Source organism: Protopterus annectens, chromosome 3.part0, assembly GCF_019279795.1.
Source record: "Protopterus annectens isolate FY-2018-M chromosome 3.part0, PAN1.0, whole genome shotgun sequence".
NCBI lineage: Eukaryota > Metazoa > Chordata > Ceratodontiformes > Protopteridae > Protopterus > Protopterus annectens.
Window position 1 is genome coordinate 1,519,734,021 of NC_056731.1, and position 25,073 is coordinate 1,519,759,093.

Below are 25,073 nucleotides of genomic sequence, written 5' to 3' on the forward strand. Positions count from 1 at the left end.
GTTAACAGTGGTTGTTTCCCCTATGTTGTCATGGCTTAGCGGTTCTGTACTTTGTTTCTGCTTCACAGAGTCCTGGGTTCGAACCTTGTCATTCATTTTATTTTCATACTGTCCAGACAGGCTAGGGGGTGCGGCTGGATTTAAGCAACTTTGCTCTACGTTGCTCCTCGGTGCCCTGGTTGGAGCAGCACGCACATCCGCTCAAGCACATTGCGCTAGGTAAAGCACCATTGAACTATTGGCAACTCTATTGCGCTGGTTAAAGCTCTGTTAAACTGTGGGCACCTCTATTGCGCTAAAGTGCTATTAAACTACGGGCAACTCTATTGCACTGGGTGAAGCGCTGCTTAATTGCAGGCAATTTTATATCAGGATCCTTTAAAATATTTATTTTCTTCACGGATACATTGGCCATTTCACTGCTTTTTAGTAATGTTTAAACATATTTGTCAGGTATTATTTCATATACTGATTTAAAACATAAATACGAAGGGGAGTGGTGGGACTCGAACCATGAATGCCTCTTCTTTGTGCAAACGCTCTACCATTACGCTATTGCTATTTGGTGTGATTTGCATAAACATTCTTTCTTATGCTCTTCCATGTCTGAATTGCTAACTGCAGCTAAGCAATGGGCACACCTGCGCAAATACAGGCAGCTGGTTTGGGAATTTAAAAAAATATATTTAATATTTTGCATTTTAGAACTATGGTAGGGGTTTACAATATCAGGGAGTGTAGTGTTGGGCGCAGGGACATTTGAGCGGACTTGCTCTTGTGTGTGCTTTTTTTTACTTTTGAAAAGCTTGCAGGGGCGTGGACATTTAGACTGCTCGGCCGTCCAACACGCCCCCTGCTTTCTTACACGGTCCGTCTAAGAGTTACGGTTGAGTCAGCGTGCCCTCATGCATATTCATGGCACGCTGACATCATACCATTCAACTGCAGCCTCCGAGTAAGACTTATTAATTCTTACACAGAGGATTCGTAAATCCGGGGGCCTGTTTCAATTACAGCTTGCCATCTGCTGAGCAGAGCAATCTCTCTATTTTTATGTACAGGTTTGAACAGGAACTTGATGAAGCTTTGTATTAAACCACTATCCCACCAAATGTGCTGTAGTAGGGACTGCCCAACACCCTGCGCATGATGTTTACCATCTCTGTACATCAGCAATATGACTATTCAAAATATTGAATTGTACTGAATTCAAACAGTTGAATGTGTGCACTGCTGTAACTGCGCAGTAACTGACCTGAATGCGAAATATAATCCATCATTACTTAAGCGTAATTTTCTGAAGTTAGAGAAACAAGCCACTAAAACAGCTGTGTTAAATACTGCAATATATTCTATATATATATATATATATATATATATATATACACACACACACACACACATACATACATGCATGCATGCATGCATACAAGCACACAAAGTGTCCTTATTTTAGCATCTTTAGTGAGTATATGCAATTTTCTGAAACTACGGAGAAACAAGCCAGTAGAACAGCTGTTGGCGTTAAGGTGAACGTGACACATTTGAAAGAGTAAAGTTTAAAATTTATTCTTGTCCACTTCTTGCACCATTAAGTATCTTCTTCTTCTTTTGGGTGCTCCCGTTAGGGGTCCCCACAGCAGATCAACTGTTTCCATTTCCTCCTGTCCTCTGCAACTTGCTCTGTCACACCAACCACCTGCATGTCCTCTCTCAGCACATTCATAAACCTTATCTTAGGCCTTCCTCTTTTCCTGTTACCTGGCAGCTTCATCCTAACCATCTTTTTCCCAATATACTCTGCATCCCTCCTCAGCACATGTCCAAACCAACGTAATCTTGCCTCTCTGGCTCTGTCTCCAAACCTTCCAACCTGGGCTGACCCTCTAATATACTTATTCCTAATCCTGTCCATCCTAGTCACACTCAGTGCAAATATTAAGTATGTGGCAGCTAAATATTGCAAATCGTAAATTGCGCAAGCTTCTGACTAGGAATATGTATGTCATTCTGTAGCACTCTGGAGGCTACACTCAGCGACCTGAATGTAACTGTAATTCTTGGAAGGAAACAGCAGTTTTTAGGCATGCAAGGGGGCTTGCCCACCTGCAAAGCAATACTATAAGACTATACTACAGAAACTGATTTTGGTGAAATAAATTTTGCTCAATTTTTATTTGTAACTTTTCTATATTGGAATTACTATGCATGTGAGAATTTGCAGCACGATTTAAGAGAGTCTTGAAATGTCAGTGGTAGGAACAGCAGAAAATAAGTGGTTTAAAAAAAAAAAAAAAACTTGCAAGAGGGGTGGGCAGGTCTCAGATGTACAGTACCACAGTCCTGCTGCAATACATATACTACACAGCAAAATAATTCGACTTAACCATAGTGAATCTCCTATTCTTTACTTGTCTTCATATTTATAAAAATACACTTCGCATTAAGCAGCTACCATAACAGTGTGGGCAGAAAAACGTATTCAGGACACAGCTCAGACAACAAAAACTGCTGCCAAGCAGATGTGATAGGGCAACACCTGCACAGTTGGTCACTCCTAGCTGATGTAACTTTGCTGTGTAGGGAACTACTGACATCAAATGCCTGTGATGAGTGCTGCAACCCCCCATTCATTCACTAGGCAGTGATGAAGTTTCACAGTGAACACATATTTAAAAGAAAGAATACATACCTCTCATTAGGAGGAATACGTCTGGTTTGAGGTCTTAAAACATTCATGTTCATCAAAAGTTCCACAATGAAAGGATTTGTCACACATTCAGTGTTAGCAATGTTTTAACTGGTATTTTAGGTGCAAAATGGGAAAAGGGGTTGAGGATAGATGGATCCATAGCAAACAGAACCGAATCAAGGTAAGTCTTTAAAAGAACTTTTATATAATTAACAAATATCAATTTTTAACTACCCTATAAACTTCCTAGATTAAGCTGCTAGCGAGTGCTCCACATGTTGCTCATTTGTTCCACATTATGAAAGGTAGTGTTCCTCACAGTGGAAATGAAAGATCGAAACTACAGGACAAGAACATTACTGCAAAATGTTCAACTACCATTAACAGCCTGCAGAGGTTGCTTGCCGACTTCGATCGGTATGCTTTAAGTGTGCAAGTTATTTGTCCTGGTTAAAGCAACGGACGTTAATGGGGTGCTTAAGAGAAGCGCTTCTGTTTTTAACTGCTCGCACTAATCAGTGAAGCTACAACGCAATATGCAAGGATAAAATCTGAGAATTAGCTACGACACATTAGGAAGTTACTAATTTTTTTAAAGCTTAATCAAAGAATTTTAAATATTTACTTGAAAGTCATAAAAATGAGGCAAAATTAAAAGCGTTCTATAAAAATTAGACAGTTTTAGAAACTTGGACAGAAATATGCAAAAAAAGCCAGACACACACAAACCGCATAATCCTAATTGCAAATGGGCGTAATTACCTTTAAAAGAAATTAAAATAATAGAAAGCAAATCCAACGTACAATCAATTCCTTTAACCATTACACAGAAAATACATGACCAGACCAAAAAAACTTCTTTACTTAGTCCACTAAACAATAAAAAACACCTTCTTTTCATGCAGCGCTCACACTAAACAATCCTTAATCAACCTATACCTATAACATATGTAATTAAAACAAAATGGCTGTAAAAATAGCCATTCACCGTGCATTAGGAAAACAAGCATCAAGATTTGGATTTCAGTTATTCTAAGAGATAGACATCTCGCGCGCAGAAAACCTCCTTCTACTATGACGTACCAAAAAAAAAAAAATAAAGTACCCGGATGCACGATTTATAAAACGAAGCTGCAAAAGAGGCGTTCTTTTTGCTATGAAGCAGTAACGTTGGCACTTGTGTTTTTCCTCCTGGCTCACCGCTGTTCGCAAATTTTTCTGGTATATCCGTTGCTGAATAAGTCGGTCAGGAAGTTTTTTTTTTTTAGAATCATGGTAAATAACACCTAATGTTTTTTATGTGTGTTTTCTTAATTTAAACGTACTTAACTTTAAACACCACGTGCGTTTTGTGTTTGTAAATTATCATATTTAGTAATTTAGGCACGGTAAAACGTTTCGCGTGGTGTAGAATATGACATGTACGTATACTTTGTCTTATATTTGATGCACGTTTTAAACTAATACGAGTTTTGCTTGCAACAGTCATCTCTTTGATGTTGTTTATCCAGAATTTGTGCGCCCTCTAACGTTTCTATGTGGTGGTGTATTGTATGTAGGCGTTTCATTTTGTTCTGTTTTTTAGGCATTTAAGGATTCTGGCAAGGCTCCTGTGGATCAGGAAGTAGCAATCCATCGCATCCGAATTACCCTAACAAGTCGCAATGTAAAGTCACTTGAAAAGGGTATGCTTCGATACTTTTTTTATTTTAGGGTGGGGGGGGGGGGGTGTTTAAGTAAAATGTGTGCTGTTTGGACAGATTTTAGAAATTGATGTATTAGTGGTTTCTTTGGCATGGAAGCGATCTACGGGGAAGTTTTTTTAAGTTGTTAACTTATCTGGCAATGAGGATAAAGTCTTGGATGATGTTAAGTGATTGCTTTATACGCTATTCTGAGCCAGTACTACTTCACGCGGAAATTTTGACAGCAAGTGATCCTGCCGCAATTTTAACGGTTTGTTTACTTTTTGACAGCAAGTGATCCTGCCGCATTTTTAACGGTTTGTTTACTTCTAGTTTGCGCTGACCTGATCCGAGGTGCCAAGGAGAAGAATTTGAAAGTTAAGGGACCTGTTCGCATGCCCACAAAGGTTTGTGCTTTTAAAGGTTGTTGAAATGTAAGAGTTTTTTTCTCTCCCATGAATGACTTTTTTAATAAATGGGGGGGGGGGGGTCAGTCAGTCAGTGTAGCTGCAAACCTTTGCAACAGACCGAAGCTCGTTTATGCCTAGTCTATTTTAACTTCGTGTAAAGTTCATAGATTAGTTAACTGCCTTTGTAGGCTATTAAGCGTAGCCCATTACCCCATGTGAGAATCTGCATATTGTCTGTAAGGTAAGTGTCTTAATCATTTATGCCAACCTTCTATACAAAGGGGTTTGGTTTGTGACAAACTTTACTATTTTATTATAGCAAGTCTCTAGGTTATTTGTCAGACTGCGCAGGTTAAATATGTGGGAGCAGTAGAGAAGAAGGGATAGAAGATGAGATCTAGCAGTGGCATTCTGGCGTTCCGGCTAAGGTTTGTCTCTATAGACTGCCAAGTTTGATGTGAAGTTTAATTGATATAAGTTTGTTTATTATAACGTGTAGAAACTTAGTTTGGTTTATTGGTTCAGTTTAGTTAAATTTCTGTAAGATTGAGTGGTAATAGAGATGGTTCAGGTTTTAGTTTTGTTCAATTTCTGTAAGATTATGAGTGGTAATAGAGATGGTTCAGGTTTTAGTTTTGTTTGGGTTTAGTACAAGTTGGTCAGGTAATTTTCAATATCTTGAAAAGATTGTTGCAATTTTTTTCCCCTTGTAGCTCCTGAGTGAGGTGAAGGGCAAACAAGTGAAGCATCTGCATAGTGAAAGAGATTAAGCTGAGTGGCAAAGTTAAGGTTGTTGGTAAATATTAATTTGTTCTTGGTGATCCAGTCAAGCCAAGCCAGGCACGTTTATGTATCACTGACATTACTAAAAATAGTGTGTGTGTGTGTGTGTGTAAGTTACATTGAGCATAGTTTTGTGTTGAATAGCTGAGAGAGCTCATCAGAGTGACAAACTGCAAGCAGCTGGGATGGATAATTTATCACCAGCTGATTGGCAAAATGCTCTAGAGCTTTTTTTGTAGATTAAAAGTAAATGGATGGGGGGGGGGGGTGAAAGCTTTTCTATAATGAAAAGGTAGTGGTGATTAACATAAATAGGAAATTCTAAGTGCTGATGCACAAGTTAGTGTCTGACCACCATTAGGAGCACTGGAGAGCACTTCAGAATATGACGGTGATTTTTTTTTTTTTTTTTTTCGTTTGGTCACTCCAGACCTGATTTGGCATCTGTACGAGACAATTAGCTGATAAGTAATAAATTAGTAGTTAATGGCATACTATGAATATTCAACCTAAAAAAAATCACATTTCTTTTACTCTTTGGAAGTAAATTCCAGCAAATCAGTTTCTTTCGTAGAAATCTTATCTTATGTTGAAGCAATACGACGAAAACAAACCAGTACCACGAATCCCACTAGGCACTGAGGCACAGAACCCTCCGTTTAAAGACACAAAACAGAACTGTAGATAGGATCACTGCAACTCCAAACTATCGAACACCAGATGGACGAGCAGGAAAGGTTAAAAAGTTCTTTTATTGCACACAACAAGAAAACCATCCAAATAACCACTCCAAGTAACCACAAGCTTTCACTGTTCTTAACAGGCTTTTTCAAGTGTATTAGGTTGCTGCTTCATTCAGAATTTATACCAAACCAACCCTGCTCATGTGATTAAATTAATTGCATGATTGTCATCAATTGATTAATACAAAATATTTAAAAAGACATACCCTAAAAACCTTAACTCTTTTTTCAAAACATTAAAAACTACAATTTTACTATCAAGTCTTTCCTTAGTTTGCATATAGAAAAAAGTAATAAATGTATATGTAACTGAACTTTCAAAACCTAAAAATATAACTTAATACTTTGTGTAAACCTGTTGTGTGAAAAATAAGTTACAAAAGTTTATGTTGAAATGAAATACTTTCCTTTCGGGTACTTTAAACACACATTTTGTAACCACAAACACATTTCCCTTTGTCATAACTTCGGAACAATGTGCAAGTTTTGAAAGTATCAATTAGATACTTACTACAAACCTCTAACCTATTTAGTTCATTAAAAAATATATGTTAAAATATACTGCTTGGTTTAGGTAACAATAAAACAACTAATAATACTGTAAACATGACTATTTTAATATTTAATGCTTTTAGATGATAGTTGAACCTTAGAAACTCAGCAATGACCAGATTCAGAACCATTGATACAGTTACCCCTAAAAGTTGAAACAATGTGGGGTACTTCAGTTGATCCTGTTTCTTCTAGCCCTAAGAATGTCCCCTAAACTTATCCCTTCATTAATGCCTGGATATTTGGTTGCATTAAGCCTTAGTTGCCAGGTTAATTCTTTGATCCCCAGCATTGTTTCCCAGTCTCCTCCTCTCAAGTCTTGTTTTACATTGTCCACTACAAAAAACTTTAATGCCATGTTTTTACAACTGAGAGAATGCTTGTAAAACGCACTTGTCTCTTTCCTTGTTTTAATGTCGTTTATGTGTTCATATATTCTGCGTTTTAACTGCCTCTCAGTTTTGCCCACATAAAAGGATGGGCATTTTTGGCAAATCTGTAAGATTATGAGTGGTAATAGAGATGGTTCAGGTTTTAGTTTTGTTTGGGTTTAGTACAAGTTGGTCAGGTAATTTTCAATATCTTGAAAAGATTGTTGCAATTTTTTTCCCCTTGTAGCTCCTGAGTGAGGTGAAGGGCAAACAAGTGAAGCATCTGCATAGTGAAAGAGATTAAGCTGAGTGGCAAAGTTAAGGTTGTTGGTAAATATTAATTTGTTCTTGGTGATCCAGTCAAGCCAGGCACGTTTATGTATCACTGACATTACTAAAAATAGTGTGTGTGTGTGTGTGTAAGTTACATTTGAGCATAGTTTTGTGTTGAATAGCTGAGAGAGCTCATCAGAGTGACAAACTGCAAGCAGCTGGGATGGATAATTTATCACCAGCTGATTGGCAAAATGCTCTAGAGCTTTTTTTGTAGATTAAAAGTAAATGGATGGGGGGGTGATGAAAAGGTAGTGGTGATTAACATAAATAGGAAATTCTAAGTGCTGATGCACAAGTTAGTGTCTGACCACCATTAGGAGCACTGGAGAGCACTTCAGAATATGACGGTGATTTTTTTTTTTTTTTTTTTCGTTTGGTCACTCCAGACCTGATTTGGCATCTGTACGAGATAATTAGCTGATAAGTAATAAATTAGTAGTTAATGGCATACTATGAATATTCAACCTAAAAAAAAATCACATTTCTTTTACTCTTTGGAAGTAAATTCCAGCAATCAGTTTCTTTCGTAGAAATCTTATCTTATGTTGAGTCATGTGACCATTTCAACTTGCCAGTTCTCATCCTAGACTGTACCTCCCCTGTCTAGTAGGGCTAGGACAGTCCGTCCTGGGGTAAATTCATGAATATTCATCCGTTATCCAGATTACACACGCACACATTTAATATACACACAGATGTATGTATCATACATGTTGGGGGCTGCAGCAGTGCAGATTTGTTGGACATATTTAAATACCATTTTGGAAATTTGTGCTGGGATTCAGAAAAGCCTATCATTGATGACAAGGGGATGTGCCACCTAAGCTTACACAACTAAAATGTGGCTGGTGGTGACCTTAGTAGTTTTACTGTTTACATTGATTGCCAACCTGATGAGCTTCCAGAAGCGAATGCATAGCTGCATTGATCACCAGGATGTGTGGCGCTTCAGCACAGAACATCAAGAGAACTTTGCTGCATCTGCCATGAGCATCTGCAGCAATTCTCACGATCCATTTATTAAGTTTTTTGCCTGGACATCCATCAGATTCTTCTGGAATGCATACCTTCGCATTAGTGTTACTGCCTTATTAGGTTATTGTAGTGGCCCTCCTGAGGGAGGAAGAGCTGCACTGTACCATGTAACTCTTTGTTAAGCTTTAAGTTATTCATGAGGCCTTGCTGAACTTCGTTTAAAGCCATAATGTGAATTGCAAGGTGTAGTTAAGCCTACTGCCTAGGCTCTGAATTCCATTCTCTGGTAGAAGCAATGACCTGTCCTCCCGTACAGTTTAAATACAATGTGTGAACTCGAGACTAAACTTGGATGATAAACTTTTTTCCAATATCTGGAATGTGTAACACATGAATGCAGTCAAAACTACTCGTAACACAGAAATACAAAATGACAATCCTTAAAAAAAAACATTTTTTTTAGCTGCATTCTTTGGATAGAGCTGTAAACTGTTCTAAATGGCTTTTAACAGGATCTGTGAGAAATGTAAATGATGCTCATTCAGGAATAAAATGCACCTCTACTTGATATTCATTCTACCCATTCTAGAGTACAATGCCCCTTTTGGAATGTACCTCACAAGACATCTGCAACAGCTGGAAAAGCCACAGAAGTATTACTGGCCTCAAACAGATGCCCTACACTGACTGTCTCAAAGTGTATCGCCTACTCTTGAGGAGGTCTCTGCCTAACATATAAAGATATGTTAAACCCAGAGCTGTTGTACATGCTCCACTTAAAGAAATCCCAATCCCTCTGAGCTACATGCTCTAGGGACCTAAACCTTGTCACCATGCTAAACAGGACATGTTGGAGGGATGGATTCTCTGTCCCAGAGACTTTCCATACTCTGGAACAAGCTAACCATCTATGTCAAGCAAAATTCATTAGCACTCTAATCTTAAGTGGATGGGAAATGCACCTCTGGGGATCACTTCTGTGGCTCTGCTCGACAGGGGCACAGGAAACGACAGGGGCACAGGAAAATAACTTTCTTGGGTGGCGTAAGCCAGGGAACCTTATTGGCTAGGCTTACTTGGGCCGATAGGGCTACCTATGAAAGCCAGTATGGATGGGCCAACAGGCACATAAAAGCTTAAAACATTGGAATCACTTGAAGCACAGAAAAATGAATTAAAAAGCCACTTGTAGGCCTCCACGATTTTGTTAAAACATGAAGTGTTTTCACCCAACTTTATTATAAATGGTATCCCTTGTAAAGAAATGGATTGTACTTCCAAAAATATAGGTACATTGTCTGCATGTTCCACATAGGGTTGTACCCCTTAAAAAAAAAAAGTTGATTTTAAGATGCTCAAAAATATTGAAGTTCTTGCCAGCTTTGTATAAAAAATGGTGTTTATAACCTATGACCTCCTCCTTAATGTCTGGGTTTCCCTTAAATAACCCAATTTGTGGTTATTGGATCTTTGACTTCTCTTGCACCAGAACTGAAGGGGACTACCATACTTCTATTTTGTATGTCTGTATATTGCCTGCATCTGTTTTGAGGGAAATCAGGGCAGTTTTCTCCTAAAAATGGTTTATATGTTCCCCATTCAGACATAACTTTATCACAAATGTGACTTGTCAGGGATTGTAACCCAACCCCCCCCACCTCCATTACTTCTACTTTGAAAGGTTAAAAATTAGAATGCATCCAAACTGCCCTAACTAGCTGCCCCTTAAAATGTTCTTTAGTGCAACTAGGATGGTTACTTTGATCCAAGCAGCTGTTAGAAAATGTCTTTTGATACAAAAGTACAATTTTTTTTCTCTATCCTTGGGTAAAGTTAATCCCAAGTAGTCCTATACTTGTATCTGATGAAGTAGTAGTGAATTTATCATGTTAATATGATTTGTGTTCCACAAAGAGTACTAGTGTCTCAGGAAAAGCTGTGAAACCAAGTCAGGGATGTTAAAACTGAGGTTATATGTTGCTAGCTTGAGTAGTAATTGGTGGAATGCCGTGTCTTAAGCTTTAGACATATCGAGGAAAATTGAAGAGAAGTTGGCCTTCATTTTTGAGGTGGTTAATAGTGTTTGTGAAACTTGCAATTGTAGTACTGAGAATTGGATAAAAGGTTGTTCTAATGAAATGGTCTAGTTGTTGGTTAAATTTTTTGTAGGTTTTGGTTAGTGGGGGAGAGGGTGGAAATGTCAGTAGTTTGAGGAGCCTTTTTAGAAGGGCCATCTTTGTGTAGGGGGGTGATCTGATATTTTCCAGAGGAGTGGTACATGCAGTTTGATTTGATTAGTATAAATCTAGTCTAGATGATAGAAGTAGCAGTTTTAGAAATTCATTGGGGAGTTGGTTACAAGATTACAGGGTTTTAGTTTGGATAGAAGCTTTTTTGTGTGTAACTAGTTTTGTATGGACTTTAAAGAGAGTTGTTAGAGTAGGTGGGTATTGTAAGTGGTGGGTTAGGATTGTTGCTTAAGAGGAAGGTTATTGAACTAATAAAGTAAGAAATTTGTGGTGGGGTTTGAGGTTTTATGGTTAAGGAGGTAGGTAATGCCATCGTTTTTTGGGGGGGTTCGGGTGTTTTTGTTGGCTTATTTGGAAGTAAGACTTTTGTCATTGTTTATTTGGAAGTAAGACTTTTGTCATTGTTTATTTGGAAGTAAGACTTTTGTCATTGTTTCTTAGTTGAGCTATCCATGTTTTTGGTGCTTTGGTAAAGTGTTCATGTTCTATTCCTTTGCTTTTTAGTAGTAGTCTAGTGTCATTTGTTAGCCAAAGTAATTTGTTTTGAAGCATATTTTCAGTGTGAACAAGGTTATTTAAAATCTCGGGGAATGTATTGTTTAAAATATTGAACAGCGAGGTCTACTTGTAGGAATTTTAGGGAGACCAGCCACATTGTTGGGTAATTAAATATTGTGGGGACAAGGTTTTTATGTTGCAGGTGTGTTGCATTACTATGAACTTTCTTCTTGAGGAGAGAGGTTGGGAAATATACTAACAGCCAGTGTGGTATCCAGTCTGGTATTGACTGTTTTTTGGGAATGATTCTGTGAGAGTGGGAGCTTTGTTTTTAGTGAAATTGGAGCAAGTTGGAGGGGTTTTCACAGGAGCAGGAGAGCCAGTCTAGATTGGTGGTCTAACACTATTGTTTCTTTGTGGAATTTGGATGATGCCCAAGCAAGGAGGCTTTCGGTGGGATATGTTTCCTGGGGGAAGGCAGGTAGCCATGATTATTCTGTGTGGGTGTATTTACAAGGTGTGCCATTCTACTTTCAGAATTAAGTAGATCCGGAGGAGTCCAGCTAAGCTCTACTTTTGAGGGTGTCTAAACATAATAGTGACTTGTCATGTCTGTTATAATCTTTGTTAGTATTTCTTCATCTTTAATGTGGGGCTTTAGCCAGATTTCTGTTAGGCAGTTATGTCAGGTGAGTAGGTGGCTAGGGTGATATGGAATGCCCTTGCTTTTTTAATTTGCTTTTGAGGTTGAAATTGGTTCTGAATAGGTCAGTCTTAGTAGTTTTTGGAAGTAAGGGGATAGGTAAAGGGGATTTATGAGGAAATTGATTTGGTTGTGCTGGCGTGGTAGATGAGTAAGACTAGGCAGGGTGAGTAGTTGGGTCCAGGGTTGATTCCGGATGAGTAGTTGGGTCCAGGGTTGATTCCGGAATCTCTACTGCATAGATTTTTCTTCAGCCATTCAATGGCTACTTACAACATTGTGCAAATGCCACAGAACAGACTTTTGAAAAGTGCTTTTTACTGCTGCTTTTCTAGAATGGCTAAACTGCAGTCTTTTGTGAAGTCTGAATTTTATTACTTTCACTCATCTCCCCTTCACAGCTAGCTTCCCTAGCGAAGGGTAATTTGAGCTGTTACTGCTGTGAGTGACAGCTCATAGCAGGAGACTTGTCTAATGTACTGTTTCCTTGTTTTAGTCTTCCCTTTCTGTATGGTTAAGGGAAGAACCAGGGGTATCTGACATCCACATCTAGTGGAGAGAAACAGTAAATTCAAAATATTTTAATGTTGTATTTATCCATAGCAAAATAAATGGGGAGAAAAGAGAAGTTGAACGTTTTAATAATAGAATCCCATTGGTCCTTACACACTTCAATGTCTGAATGTGTGGACGGCATAGATTTGTGTGCCCAGGGTGCTTTCCACAGCCCTGAACCAGGTTTCTTGATTGCACAGACATCAGCATCTTTCAGGGAGAGGATTCCTTCCAGGGCATGTAGCTGCCTGTTTAGGCTAACATTTGAGCAGCATAACCTTGAGTTTGTATAAAGTGGATTTTGTCAGAAGTTGTGGGGGTTTTTTTTTTTTTTTTTTTTGACAGAGCCTTTGCCAGTATTCAAACACCAGGAGGAGAAGGGAGCAGGTGGCCTGCTGGCAATGTCCCCCCTGTCCGACTGATACTGGATCCCCCTGGATTGACGCCAGATGCTATGCCAGTTGTTGATGCCTGTCATTTTTTTGTCTAGGTTGTCATTCTGGGTGAGGATAGAATGCTTATTAGGGCTAAGGTCAAGCTAGGATTTTAAGGTATAGAACTATAGAGAAAACCCTATAAAGGAACAATTATTTTTAAAGGGGGTTCAAGCTTATTCCTACAAGGAAGGTGGATGTAGCCAATTTTTATTCAAACTTTTCACTAGAAAATTGAACCTGGAGGCATCAGGCAGGAACTAACGGGTATAGGCTTTTTAACCCACCTTTAAACCCTGTCCAACATTTTGAGAAGGTGGTTATGGAGGACGCATGTTCTCAAGACTTTTTATTTTGTAACTAGGGAAGAAAGAGAAATGCGGTTAAACAAGGTTGTAAGTTATGAGGCCGGATAAGGCCGGATAAGGGAGGAGGGTAATGTGCATTATAATGTCATGACAAATCCACTGCACAATAATGTGACCCTACTCCAAAATTGGATTACATATTGCTTATTGGGGAATTTGACTCTTGCTTGGAAGGATATTTGTTGGACAAAAATGTTGACTCTCTCCAGTTTGAGGTGTTTCTATGGGTGCAGTGTGCACCCCAGTATTTGCCAACCTGGGGGTGGGAAAAGTTTGTGTTCCTTTTGCCAAGTATTTACATCTGGTGTTTGGATTATGTATTTATTTTGTGGGATGCCTCTGTGGAAGGGATTGCAAAGTTCGGGGAGTATTTGAACCAATTGAACCAGTATTTTAAATTTACTGAGAGCTGGATATCCTTATTCCTCATAATGTTGGTGGGAACAAAGCCGTTTTGTAACGGCTATGTGCATTTAGCCAACCACTTTTTCAAAATAAAAATTTGGTAAGAGGGCAGGCTATATATGTAGCACCATCTGAGTTTGGGGACATTGCCGTGAACTTGTGAAACTGAAAAACATTCCTAAACTGGAGCTAACTGAAAAAATGGTGGTTGACATTGTGTCCCAAGGTTGGGGTTTGTTTAGGAACATGTTTAGAAACATCGGGAGGAAGTGTGTATAGAGGTGTCAAGTATGAGAGCCTTGGTCCTTGAATGTAACCGATATGCTAACAACATTGAGGGGATTAAAAAAAATTACACTGGTTGTTTGGGGAAGAGTCTGCATTTATGTATAGGTTCATACTAGGCCATCTGCTCTAGGGCATTTATAAGCCTAGCCATAGTGTGTTTGGCTTTCGCCACCCATTTTAAATTAATTTTACTATGCCCTTTTTTGAGGTTAGTATACTGTGCCTCTGTCTAACAGTGATGCAGAAGTGATACCCGGGGTAAACCTAAGATCTCCCATCCACTCATCAAGATTCCTCTTGAAGATGGTCAGTGAGGGACTCTGCCTAACCTGGACTGGGATTTTATTCCAGAGTGAAGGGAGCCTCTGGGTTATGAATCTGTCCCTCCAGCATGTGCTATTTATTTCAGTGCTGAGGTTCAAGTCTCTCGAGCGCGTAGCTTGATGGGATTTGGGTTTTCTGAGGTGCAGCATGTCCATTAATTCCGGGTTGGACGTGGCTTTATACGTCAGGCACAGATCGCCTCTGAGCAGGCGGTATGCGACTGAGTAGAGCTGGAGTTTCTTTAATCAGGCAGCGTATGGCATCTGTTTGAGTTTCTTTAATCAGGCAGCGTATGGCATCTGTTTGAGCCCTTTGATCCTCTTGGTGAGGTACTTTTTGGGTCTTTCCAGTTGCTGCAGGTGTCTGGTAAGGTACATCCCAAAAGGGGCATTGTACTCCATTGTGGGCTTGATGAGGGATTAGTAAAGAGGCACAATGACATCCCCTGATCTAGATGTGAATCCCTTCATGATTAGGTGGGCTATATAAAATGTTTTTCTAACCACTTTGGCCACATGGTTGTCAAATGAGCGATTGTTATCAACTTGGGTCCCTAGGTCCCTAATTACTTCTGTACTTAATGGATTACCACCTATGTGGTAATTTGTGGGCACTTTGTTTTTGCCAAAGGGGGTGACTACACCTTTTGGTGTTTAGCTTGAGGCCATGGCTCTGGCCTCAGTTGTCTTTCTGAGGCCCTTTTGGGGGATGCTTGTGTCTGCTGGAGAGTCTATTATGGCGCCCAGTTTGCAGTAATCTGCGAACTTGGTCAGCCACAGTCCTTCCATGTTGGCCTGTACCTCTGAGAAATTTATACCGAACAAGAGAGGTCCCAGGACTGAGCCTTGTGGGATGCCACTTGTAACTGGTCTGGAGTCTGACATGGCTCCAGCAATTCTAACCATGTGGGTTCTGTCCTTGAGCCAGTTTGCAACCCATCTAGTGACGGGTTTATATTTAAGCTGGTGAGCTTGTCTAGAATGCCAGAGTGGAGTATTGTATCGAAGGCTTTTGCGAGTCCAGGTAGGCTGTGGACCACCTTCCCCTCATCAATGGCCTTGGTGACTGCTTCAAAGAAATTGACCAGGTTTAAGAGGCAGGATCTGCCCTTAACAAAGCTGAACTGGGTAGGATCCAGTGTCTGTAGGTCCCCGATATCTTTATTTGAGGTCCATGATCCTTTCCATAACTTTGCAGACCAAGTTAGTCAGGCTTATGGGGCGATAGTTTCCAGGATCCGTTGAGGCACCGCCTTTGTGGAGAGGGACCACTGTTGCTGTACGCCACTCTTTGGGTACATATCCTGTAGTGAGGCTGAGATTGAACAGTTTTATGTTTGGGTTTAGCTCTTCTTGGGAGTTCATGTAGGATGCAGCCCGGGACACCGTCTGGTCCCATTGATGCTGTGTTTTTTGCTTTGGAGAGGGCGGCTCTTAACTGAGCACTGAGATGTCAGGGGGGCAGCACTCTGCTGGGATAGATATTTCTATTTGCCCTTTTGGTGGGGAGGGGGGGAGTTTGCACTGAACCTGTCAGCTAGGATGTTGGCAATGTCTGTGTTCAGTGTATTTTAGTCATTTTGGACTAATTCTGAGCATATCTGGGAATTCCCACCCAGGTTCCTAACATAACTAAAGAAGGCCTTGTGATTATCCTTGGTGTCCTGTGCAATTTTTCTCTCTAAACTGGCCTTAGACGATTTTATGAGTGCCTGTAGTTTTTTGCTAATACTGATCAGAGATGCCTTCCCTTTTTTGGGATTTTGCTCCATGTAGTAGCTTTCTCCTATTTGTTTATGGCTGGGGTCCACTAGACAGGACATCTGCCTTTGGAGGATTGGGTCTTGGTTTTATTTGGGATTGCATGATCCATGCATTCCTGAAGGTGTTAGAATGCGTTTATAAAGGAGGCCCGGGGGCTTTGAAGGATTCCACCTCTGTTTTGAGGAGTTTCTGGGCAGGGGGTGGGGTCGGGATGTGAATATCCAGTGAGATTAGTTTGTGGTCTGATCTTACCAGTGAGGGATACACTTCTGGTCTGGAGCATAGAGTTCCCGTGTTGGTGATCAGGTCCAGTATGTTTTTCCCCTCGTGGGAGTGGTAACAAGTTGTTCCATAGCATTTGAGTTTATAAATTCTAGGAACCTTTGGGCTAGGGTGTTTGGAGCTAGAGTAATGCTCCCAGTCTGTTTGGGTAGTTGAAGTCGCCCAATATAATGGTGTTTGGAGAGACCTTCATATTTTCCAGTGTTCTCAGGAAGGCCGAGTGGGGTTCCTGGGTTTGGGAGGGTGGTCTGTAGCTGCCTATAAACTGGAAGGCAGTTTTACCCACTGTTCATGGATAGTCTCTGCTTCGTGCTGTGCCACCAACCTGGAGGTGTGGGTATCTTTGACGAATATTGATACCCCCCCTCCTTTTGTGGTTTGGTACAAGTTTAGGGGCTGAAAAGCATGGTATGAGGTATAACCTGGTAGTGCTGGGGTGCTCTCGGGAGCCTTGAACTAGTTTTCTGTTCTGCACAGATATCTATGTTCTCCATGCTAAGGAGAGTTTTGAGTGTGTGCATCTTTTTAGGTTTAGACTTCTGGCGTTGTAGCATTACTTAGTTTCTTATCCCTTGTGATACCTATGGAGGTGGGTTTGTCTTGAGCCTTGCCTAAAAAAGGCACTATGGGGGTAGCAAGAGCCTTTGCCAATATCCGAAAGCCCAGGGGTGGCAGGTGCAAGCCGTCCCTAGCGAAGCATTGTGGCTTGTCGAGCATGTCATCCCAGGCTGACAAGCATTGGATCCCCTTTAAATGATACCAATACTTAAGCCAATTGTTGAAATCTTGTCTTCATATTGTGGCATCATTCTTGGTGAGGGTAAGATGTTACTCAAGGTCAGGGTCATACCAGCGTAGGCTACATGCTCAGAGAGCTCCTCTGTCTCTCCATGTAGTCCAGGGAGGTAAGTCTCAGGTCATTCACACCAGAATGGACAATGACTGTCATATTTGTACTTGCCTGGGAGTGACCTGAGTGCTTATGTTATGTTGGCGGATCCTAGCGCCTGACAGGCAGCTCACCATGACCTTCTTCAGCCTGGTGAGCAGGACGTCAGTGTGCCTGACAATAGTCAATTATTACAAGTGTATCAGGTGTATTGTTTAGCCTTAAGGGCTGTGACTGTTCGGCACACTGGCTTTGAGCTATGTGTTGCACGTGTTTTGTTTTGGGGTAGCGGTTGCTTGGGTGTCTGCTTTGGAGGTCTCTGCTGCTTAGGCAGATTTTTATTTAGAGCCTCGGAGTATGTTTTTGTGTTTGCTGTCATGGTAGGTCTATGAGACTTGTAGTAAGTGTGGTTTCCTTCTCCCCCTGACTGGTTACGCCAGTACTGAGTTGAGAGATCTTAGCCTCCAGTTTGGCTATATGGTTGCATCTCTCACGCGTGTTGGAATTTGTTGGGAGGAGGAGAGGGTTGTCTGTGTACATGAGGCAGTTGTAACATTGCCTCCAGATTCACCAGCTGGACCGGAGAGGAGATTGACAACTGACCTTTGGACATGCTAGAATAGTATTGGGAATTCCGTTATAGTTGGAAAAAAGGGCCAATGGGGGACCAAGGTACTCAAGGGGGGTTTGTGAGGGTGTAGTGCTTTTAATTTTTTAGTGCTGACTTAGTGAGCAAGTGCCAGGTAACTTAAGTGCAAAAACGACAAACAGTAACTTTCAAGTGAAACAAGGAAATTACAGTAAGCAATGCAGATATCACTAGGGATCCACAGAAGTGCTGAAAAGCTGCGTTTTAGGTAGAATTGGCATTTCAGGGAAATAAGATACTGACTGCTTCTAAATCCCACTCGCTATCCCTAGTCTAGATGCTCACCAGGGCCAAAGGACCATAAGGATGGGCTGCTTTTACCAGCATCTCATTCTTGTCTACAGCTGTACTCTGTTAGGCCTTGCATCATTTGAGATTTACTAGTGTAGAGTCTCTGGTTGCAGTTGCATATTGTGCTTCCTTTTCAGTGGGATTTCCTGTTCATGATCAGCATCTTCACGTCTTTATCACCCTGGTGGAGTTACTTGCTTCATTTTTCTTGTGCTGTTCTGGCATCCTTGATGGGAGTACATGTTTGATTCACAGTAGACTTACAGTTTTATGGTATGTTACTTTTGATGCTGTGCTCAGTGGGCTCCAATGGCTTCTAATGTGACCACTGTTTGCTATAGCATAGAAATGTCAGAATATTTTAATGTAAACAATTCATATTATGTAGTGCTGACTTTGTGAAAAGTTTTAAATCATTTGGTGGTAGGCTTAATTTAATTTGTTTCTCTTGCAGACACTCCGTATTACTACCAGAAAGACTCCTTGTGGTGAAGGTTCAAAGACATGGGACCGTTTCCAAATGCGTATCCACAAGCGTCTAATAGATCTTCATAGCCCATCTGAAATTGTTAAGCAGATCACTTCTATAAGTATTGAACCTGGAGTAGAAGTTGAAGTTACTATTGCCGATGCTTAAATGTCAGATTTTTCTTAATAAAAGTTGAGTAAATTGGTTTACTGTGTACTTCAATGTCTGTTCAGAAAACTGCCCCCCAACAGTATATAGGGAGTATTTGTTCTGCATCTGACATTAGCATCTTTGTATGTAGTGTTTTGGTGTTGGTGCCTTTTTCAGTTTTCTGACATTGTAGTAAAGAGGGGATGCTTGTTCAAAGTACTGCAGCCAGTCCATAAGGTTTTGACGGGGAAAAGTCAAATTATGCATTGCATGAAGTGGATCTGATTGTTTACAGAATAGTTGCCCTTCAACAGTCTAGAGTTTCATACAAGTTTCTGTTCATTGTTCAATACACATGAACATAGTCCTAGAACTTGCTGTATTCAGAGCAGGCATCACACTGGGTAGTAGTTTTTTTTTGGGGGGGGGGGGGGACTGGACTGGACTGCTAGAGAGATTTTGTGTGGGTAAGAGCCCCCAGAAAACTCTGCAGAAAGCTAAGATTGTAAATGTGTTTGGGAACTCTACAGGAAAGTGCTGAATTGAGGATGAAGATGGATGACTGTACTCTTGGCAAGGAAAACATGGTTTTGAAATGGCCAGGACAAGGCTTGGGAGTAACCACCAGTAGTTCGCAAGTTCTTGTGTAATGTGTACATGGAATCCAAGAGTGCTGCAGTAAATGGGAAAGTTTTTTCCAGAAGGAAGGGTCTGAGGTTATAATTTTTGGATTCTGTATTTGTTGCCTAAAGATGTTACTTGCTTTTAAAAGCAGCTGAGTGAATGTAGTTGAACCACAACTCTTAACACGTTTCCTCATGGTTTGGTGTTTCATACATTTTAACACCACTCTGGGACTAATTTATAGCGCTTTAAATATTTGTATATGTAATTTCTGAGTGACTACACTGAGTCTGGCATCTTTAAGTAATTCTGATTTTTGTTTACTCTGCCTCTAGGTGTCCCAGAATGTAGTGCTTGTCTGGAAAAAAAATACATCATACGGGCATACATACATCACACTGATTTCTTTCCTTGTAAAGCTCCTGTCACAGCATTAATTTTTACATGCATACACTGCTGTCTTTCAGGCAGTTTTAAGTAACATTTCATGCCATTCGGTGACTAAAAACAAATGGTGCAAATGCTGCAAAACAGACTTTCACAGACTGCAATTTAGCCATTTTGAAGTCTGAATTGTACTAGTTTTGGCTCCTCTCCGATCCCCCTTCATACCTAACTTTCCTAGCTGTCAAAGTGCTAAGGGTAATTTGAGCTGTTACCTGCTGTGATTGAGTGCTCAAAGCAGGAGGCTTGACTCGTACTGTTTTTTGTTCTAGCCTTTACTTTCTGTACGGGTAGTGGAAGGACTAGGAAGCTGTTTTTAGGACTGTCATGGTGACGTCAGTTTGGTGGGGGGGCAGAAAACTACCTGTATTCATTGGCCTTGATTCCAATGAATTGGAGACTGCAGCAAGCTTTTCCAGGGTGGGATAAGCTGTATTTTTTTTGTGAAACTTCCACAGTACAGTATGGTATTGTTCTAGTGAGGGGAAACTCTGCTGTTTGTTTTAAATATTTTAAATGCTGTATTTATAGCAGACTGTAAATAAGGGAGAAAAAGGATAGAGAAGTTAAGCATCTAATGGTAGAATCCCACTGTTCTTTTAACCAGCTCTGTGATTTACCTTTAAAAGAAACAAATGTTTAGTAAGATTCCAGAGTATGTTCAAAGGTGCCAATGGATTCTCCAGGATTGTGGGGGTACTTTCCCGTCTAGTTTCAAGTCCTGTATGTGGGGGGGGGGGGGTTACAGGTATGTTCTGAAGCTATAAAGCACAGAATGGTGTATTACTCTTCATTCAATTTTAAGGAACTTTCAACTGGGTGAACACTAGTAGTGGAGTCTGCTTGAAAACTGTCTTCTGTGCCACAGCTATGACAAGTGCACATATCAAAACAGCACTAAACAGTTGGAGCAGCTGTGATCATGGAGTTGAGCTGAAGAATGTAACTTCTGAGGCGGTCTCCTTACTCCACAAGTAGCAGTCTTTGAGCCTTTCGCATGATGCTGGACATAATATATATAGTTTTGTGCTTTTTGGACTTTACCTTGACAGGAAAGGACTGAGGCAGTATCCCTTTATCTAAAATTTGGGGGGGTACGCAGTGTTTTTAAATGACTTTCATAACACATGTGACTTGTCAGCCACAATCTTGTCTTTAAAGTCGCACAAAGCAAGGAGTAAGCTGCAGTATTTGGTGGTACTTTGCTGTCTCGTAAGCTTTAGCTGCTGGCATTGCTTGGAGAAAAGTTGTGAATATCCACGACTGTTTAGGGTGGTAATGGGAATGTAGGCTACTATTTGTGTGTATATAGCTTTTCTGGACATTACTAAATTTAATTAGCAAAAAAGTTCTGCACTCGCCATAACGTTGCATCTGTGTGTTTTAGTCTTCAACCTATGGGGTCTATGATCTGACTGTATTGCTGCTACCAGATCCTTGGATTCCATTCTCAAGCTCCTCCCTTTGCCCATAATGCCCCAACAATACCTCAGATTGAGTTTGTTGCCCCTAGTTAGACTTGAATAATTGAGAGCTTTAAAAAAGGTGTAGGTTAAAGGAGTTGAATTGGGACTCTTAAGGAATTGCACTTCCCAAAATGTTACCCCTTGGATCTTTCCAAGAGCAAAGGGAGGGGGGTTAGGAGGGCAGGTAGTCTAACAATAAAATTGCACAACGCTGATGTAACGTTTGAGTACATAACTTATTGTAGTTTGTATTAATTCCTCAACTGATGGGACAGGATTCCCAGCTAGTTGAACATTGGGTGGTCCTCATGGAAGGATATTTTGAAGTGCTGCAGAGCCAAAAGTGGCTCTGTTCTAGAAACCAAATCCAATTTGCAGTGAGCATTGGACCCAAGTGACAGCTGCATAAATGTCATCTATGGGAAGTTCTTGACTAAAAGGCTGAGAATATATCCATAGAGCTTGTGAAATGAACTCTAGGGGGCTTAGGCAAGGAACAGCCTCTTACTAGAGGTAAGGATATGCAGTCATTTGGCCAGAGTAAGTTTACAGAAAGGAGGGGCGGATGGGAGGAACACCTTGGCTGTCTAGCAGTTGGTGGAACTGAGGAAACCATATGGTCAGTTTTGAGGCCTAGTAAGCCTAGAGTAGTCGTCCTGTTGTGTTGAGACATGGGGTCTGGATTGGGATCTGGTATCCAGGAGGATGGATGTAGATGATTAGGTCTAAGGGGAAATTTGACAAGGCTGGGTGGGGCAATGAAGTTAACTGATCTTCAACCAGTATGCTTTCTGTAGAAATTTGGGGATTAGAGTTTACTAGGGTGGATAAGCATAGAGAGCTGAACAGTCAATTGTGGACGAGCATCTCCGACTCCCCCTTTTGTAGGTATCCAGTAAAAAAAACATGCTGCACTTGAGGGGAGAAGCAAAAAGGTCTGAGCATGGCTGGCCTTCCCATTGGCAGAATCTGTAGTCACACTGGCTTTCACAAATGTGTTGCTGTGACAGTAGCAGAAATCATCCATTGCCACACTGCCATTGCTTCTTGACCATAGTGGGTAAGAACTGTTTTTATTTTGTTGATGGACTGGACTACAGACCTAATTGTGTGTCCGAATAGCGAGTGTGTTGTCTGCAATACAGGACATTGATGTGCATCTTGGCTTATTCTGCGGGCAGTGTACCTTGGACTGTCCTTTTCAAGTAGTGTCCCCCACCCCTGTTACAAGCTGCTCATGGTCATCTTGGCAGGGGAAGAGCAGACTGCCTTGAGAAACTTGTCCAAGTGAAGCCACCAAAAAAGTTTTTATTTATTTTTTGCAAGCAGAATTCACGTGAAACCTGTCAAAAGGAACAAGGGCAATTGCTGCTACCATGGATGCTAAGGCTTGTAAGATTAGTTGTGCTGGGAGAGAAGGATGTGGGATCATTTTCTTGAGCTAGGATCAGAGTGTCTGAATTTGTGTGAGGAAGAGAGGCCATCATTCTCTAGACTAGCAGCTATGGACTCCAGACTCTACTTGGGCGTTGTGATTTGCTGTAATTAACTATGATGTCTAGGTGAGGACACAACTGGTGCAAAGTAGTCCCTTGTCTCTACGAGTAGATGCCAACATTTCCTGCACTGCTGACCCCTTGATTCCCTTGAGGCCATCCAACTGAGGTTGGGGGTCTGACCTGAGCTGTCCTGTGCCAAAGCTGTGATGGGCAAGGACTGCTGTGGCAATTTACAAGTCTACCTCTTATCTGGCGCCATTGCTTTGGCTTGGAGTTGTCCTACTGCAAAAGCTTTGGAGCCAGACAGCACAGGGAAGCAACCAGACTATTAAGAACCACTTCACTTTTGGATGTGACAAGGATACTCCTGCCCCAAAGGATCTCTGATCTAAGGGCTCTGGAACCATAGGCCGGATTAGAGAAGCTAAAGGAAGACTTGTAATGGGCAGGCTGACAGATCCGATGGGCAATGGAGCTAGAGATGCCTCCATCTGGATCTGAGCTCTGAATTTCTTCAGTTGCTGGAGGATCAGAGTTGGGAGATAGAAGATGGTGGCCTGGAATGTTTACTCTACTCCCGCAAAATAAATGAGGAAAGTACTCTAGTAGCTTTTGGAGCTGAACAATGAGCAGACTACCTCTTTGGTAATGTTTAGAAAACTGGTAGTCTGAAATTTTTGATCGTGGCTCTTAAGGACAGAGCTGAAGATGTTCATGGATCCAGAGATGACTTCCTGGTATCCTTGTCTTTGGGAGCAGAGTCTGTGCACCTTTTGATTTGAAGGGGGAGTCCCAGTTGGAATTGAAGGCCTTTCAAAATTAGCTTGTTTAATCTATCAGCAAGTGTCCTGGTGTTGAAACAAGTGCATAACATCCCAAATCTAAATTAATAGTACCTAAGCAATACACACATTCCCTGTGGGCATTTGAATTGGATATTTTTGTGCTTACAGGAAATGCATTTTTTGAAGCCAGTTAGCTTGTCGGCCATTCTAGAGTTCTAGTTTAAAAAGGAGCAAAAGGAATATTTTACTCTGTATTTAAACAAGAAAAATTAACAATAATGGTAGTTAACAGTGGCTTTCCTTTTTCTCCCCTAGGTCTCCATTTCCCAGTTTTAGGACAAAGTACCAGCAATGGTATTTGAGGGAAATGCCAAAGTTTTGGTAGAAGTTTAAAAAAAAAAAAAAAATGACCTGATGTGTAGAAGAAATTGTGAAAAGATAACTGGGGTGGAAGGTAAATAAGAGTACCACTACGGGTGGAAAAAATTCAGCACTTTATATTTTTTACACATTGCTAACCTATATTCATCAAAGTAGTAGATACTAACTTTCTTGTTTGCAGCCATCAGTGTCCTTCTGGTGCAGGCATTCTGATTAGAGATTGCTTTCTTCTAAAGCTTTATCTTCACCATAGTGCAACAGTTGAGGTTCTAAATGTCCTTGGCTGGGATGTCATGTCTCAGTTCAATTCATTTAGAATGGAAGAACTAGTGCTAATTTTGAGAAATCTCTATACTAGTATGACATTACTGTTCTGCACTTCTGCTTACCATTGTCCAAGTCAAAGTAACTTGTGCAGATCAACACAGAGGAAAGTGTCACTGCATGAAATTTTTATACTCTGGCTTGTACCGTAAGAATTATAGTTTACAGAAGTAATTTATGAATACTGAAATAGAAATCAAAAATAAGATACTAAAAATAAACTGAACTATGTAGATAACTATGACATTGCACATGTTTGTTGTACCCATTTAGCAGGTTAGGATATGGGTTTGCTGAAATGTTTTTCCTATTGATGTGTAACATTCTATGAAAGGCATACAGAAAAATCGACTCATTGCTGAAATAACACTACTTTTGTGTGCTTCAGTGCCTTCTCAAGTTACTCCTCCCATTTTCCCTTCCTCAAGTCACATTATCACATTCCCTGCCCTGCAAGGTTTCGTCAGTCAGCTGTGCTTAACGATAGACATCAGACAGAACTGTGTGGTGTTGCCAGTAAGTCTTCCCTCATGTCTGTTCTTATTCATGCCATCTGAATCGCACTTTCACAGTAAATAATGTTCCAAAATGCTTGTCCATTCTTACCATGCAGCCAGTATTAAGTGTTCCAGAAACTGTTCTGCTCTGTTAGAATTCATACTGGCTACTCACAGCTATTTGTCTGC

General features: G+C 40.7%; 1 protein-coding gene and 1 non-coding gene across 2 annotated transcripts; both read left to right on the forward strand.

The window, feature by feature from the left end:
- Positions 1-3,751: 3,751 nt before the first annotated feature.
- RPS20 (ribosomal protein S20) lies at positions 3,752-18,920 on the forward strand. Its single transcript, XM_044065559.1, has 4 exons — positions 3,752-3,967; positions 4,278-4,377; positions 4,711-4,784; positions 18,700-18,920. Exons 1-4 carry the CDS (start codon positions 3,767-3,769, stop codon positions 18,880-18,882), a joined length of 558 nt encoding a protein of 185 aa, XP_043921494.1. The 5' UTR covers positions 3,752-3,766; the 3' UTR covers positions 18,883-18,920.
- Positions 4,533-4,597, forward strand: LOC122797503. The gene has a single exon (XR_006364180.1). It is a non-coding gene; the product is annotated as a small nucleolar RNA U54 (small nucleolar RNA).
- Positions 18,921-25,073: the final 6,153 nt, after the last annotated feature.

Bases quoted from the DNA above. Each gene is read 5' to 3' on its own strand.
- RPS20 (XM_044065559.1), top strand. From the start codon at position 3,767: ATGACGTACCAAAAAAAAAAAAATAAAGTACCCGGATGCACGATTTAT. The intron at 4,378-4,710 runs GTATGCTTCGAT...GTTTACTTCTAG, and splicing joins TGTAAAGTCACTTGAAAAGG to TTTGCGCTGACCTGATCCGA. The intron at 4,785-18,699 runs GTTTGTGCTTTT...TTTCTCTTGCAG, and splicing joins CTGTTCGCATGCCCACAAAG to ACACTCCGTATTACTACCAG.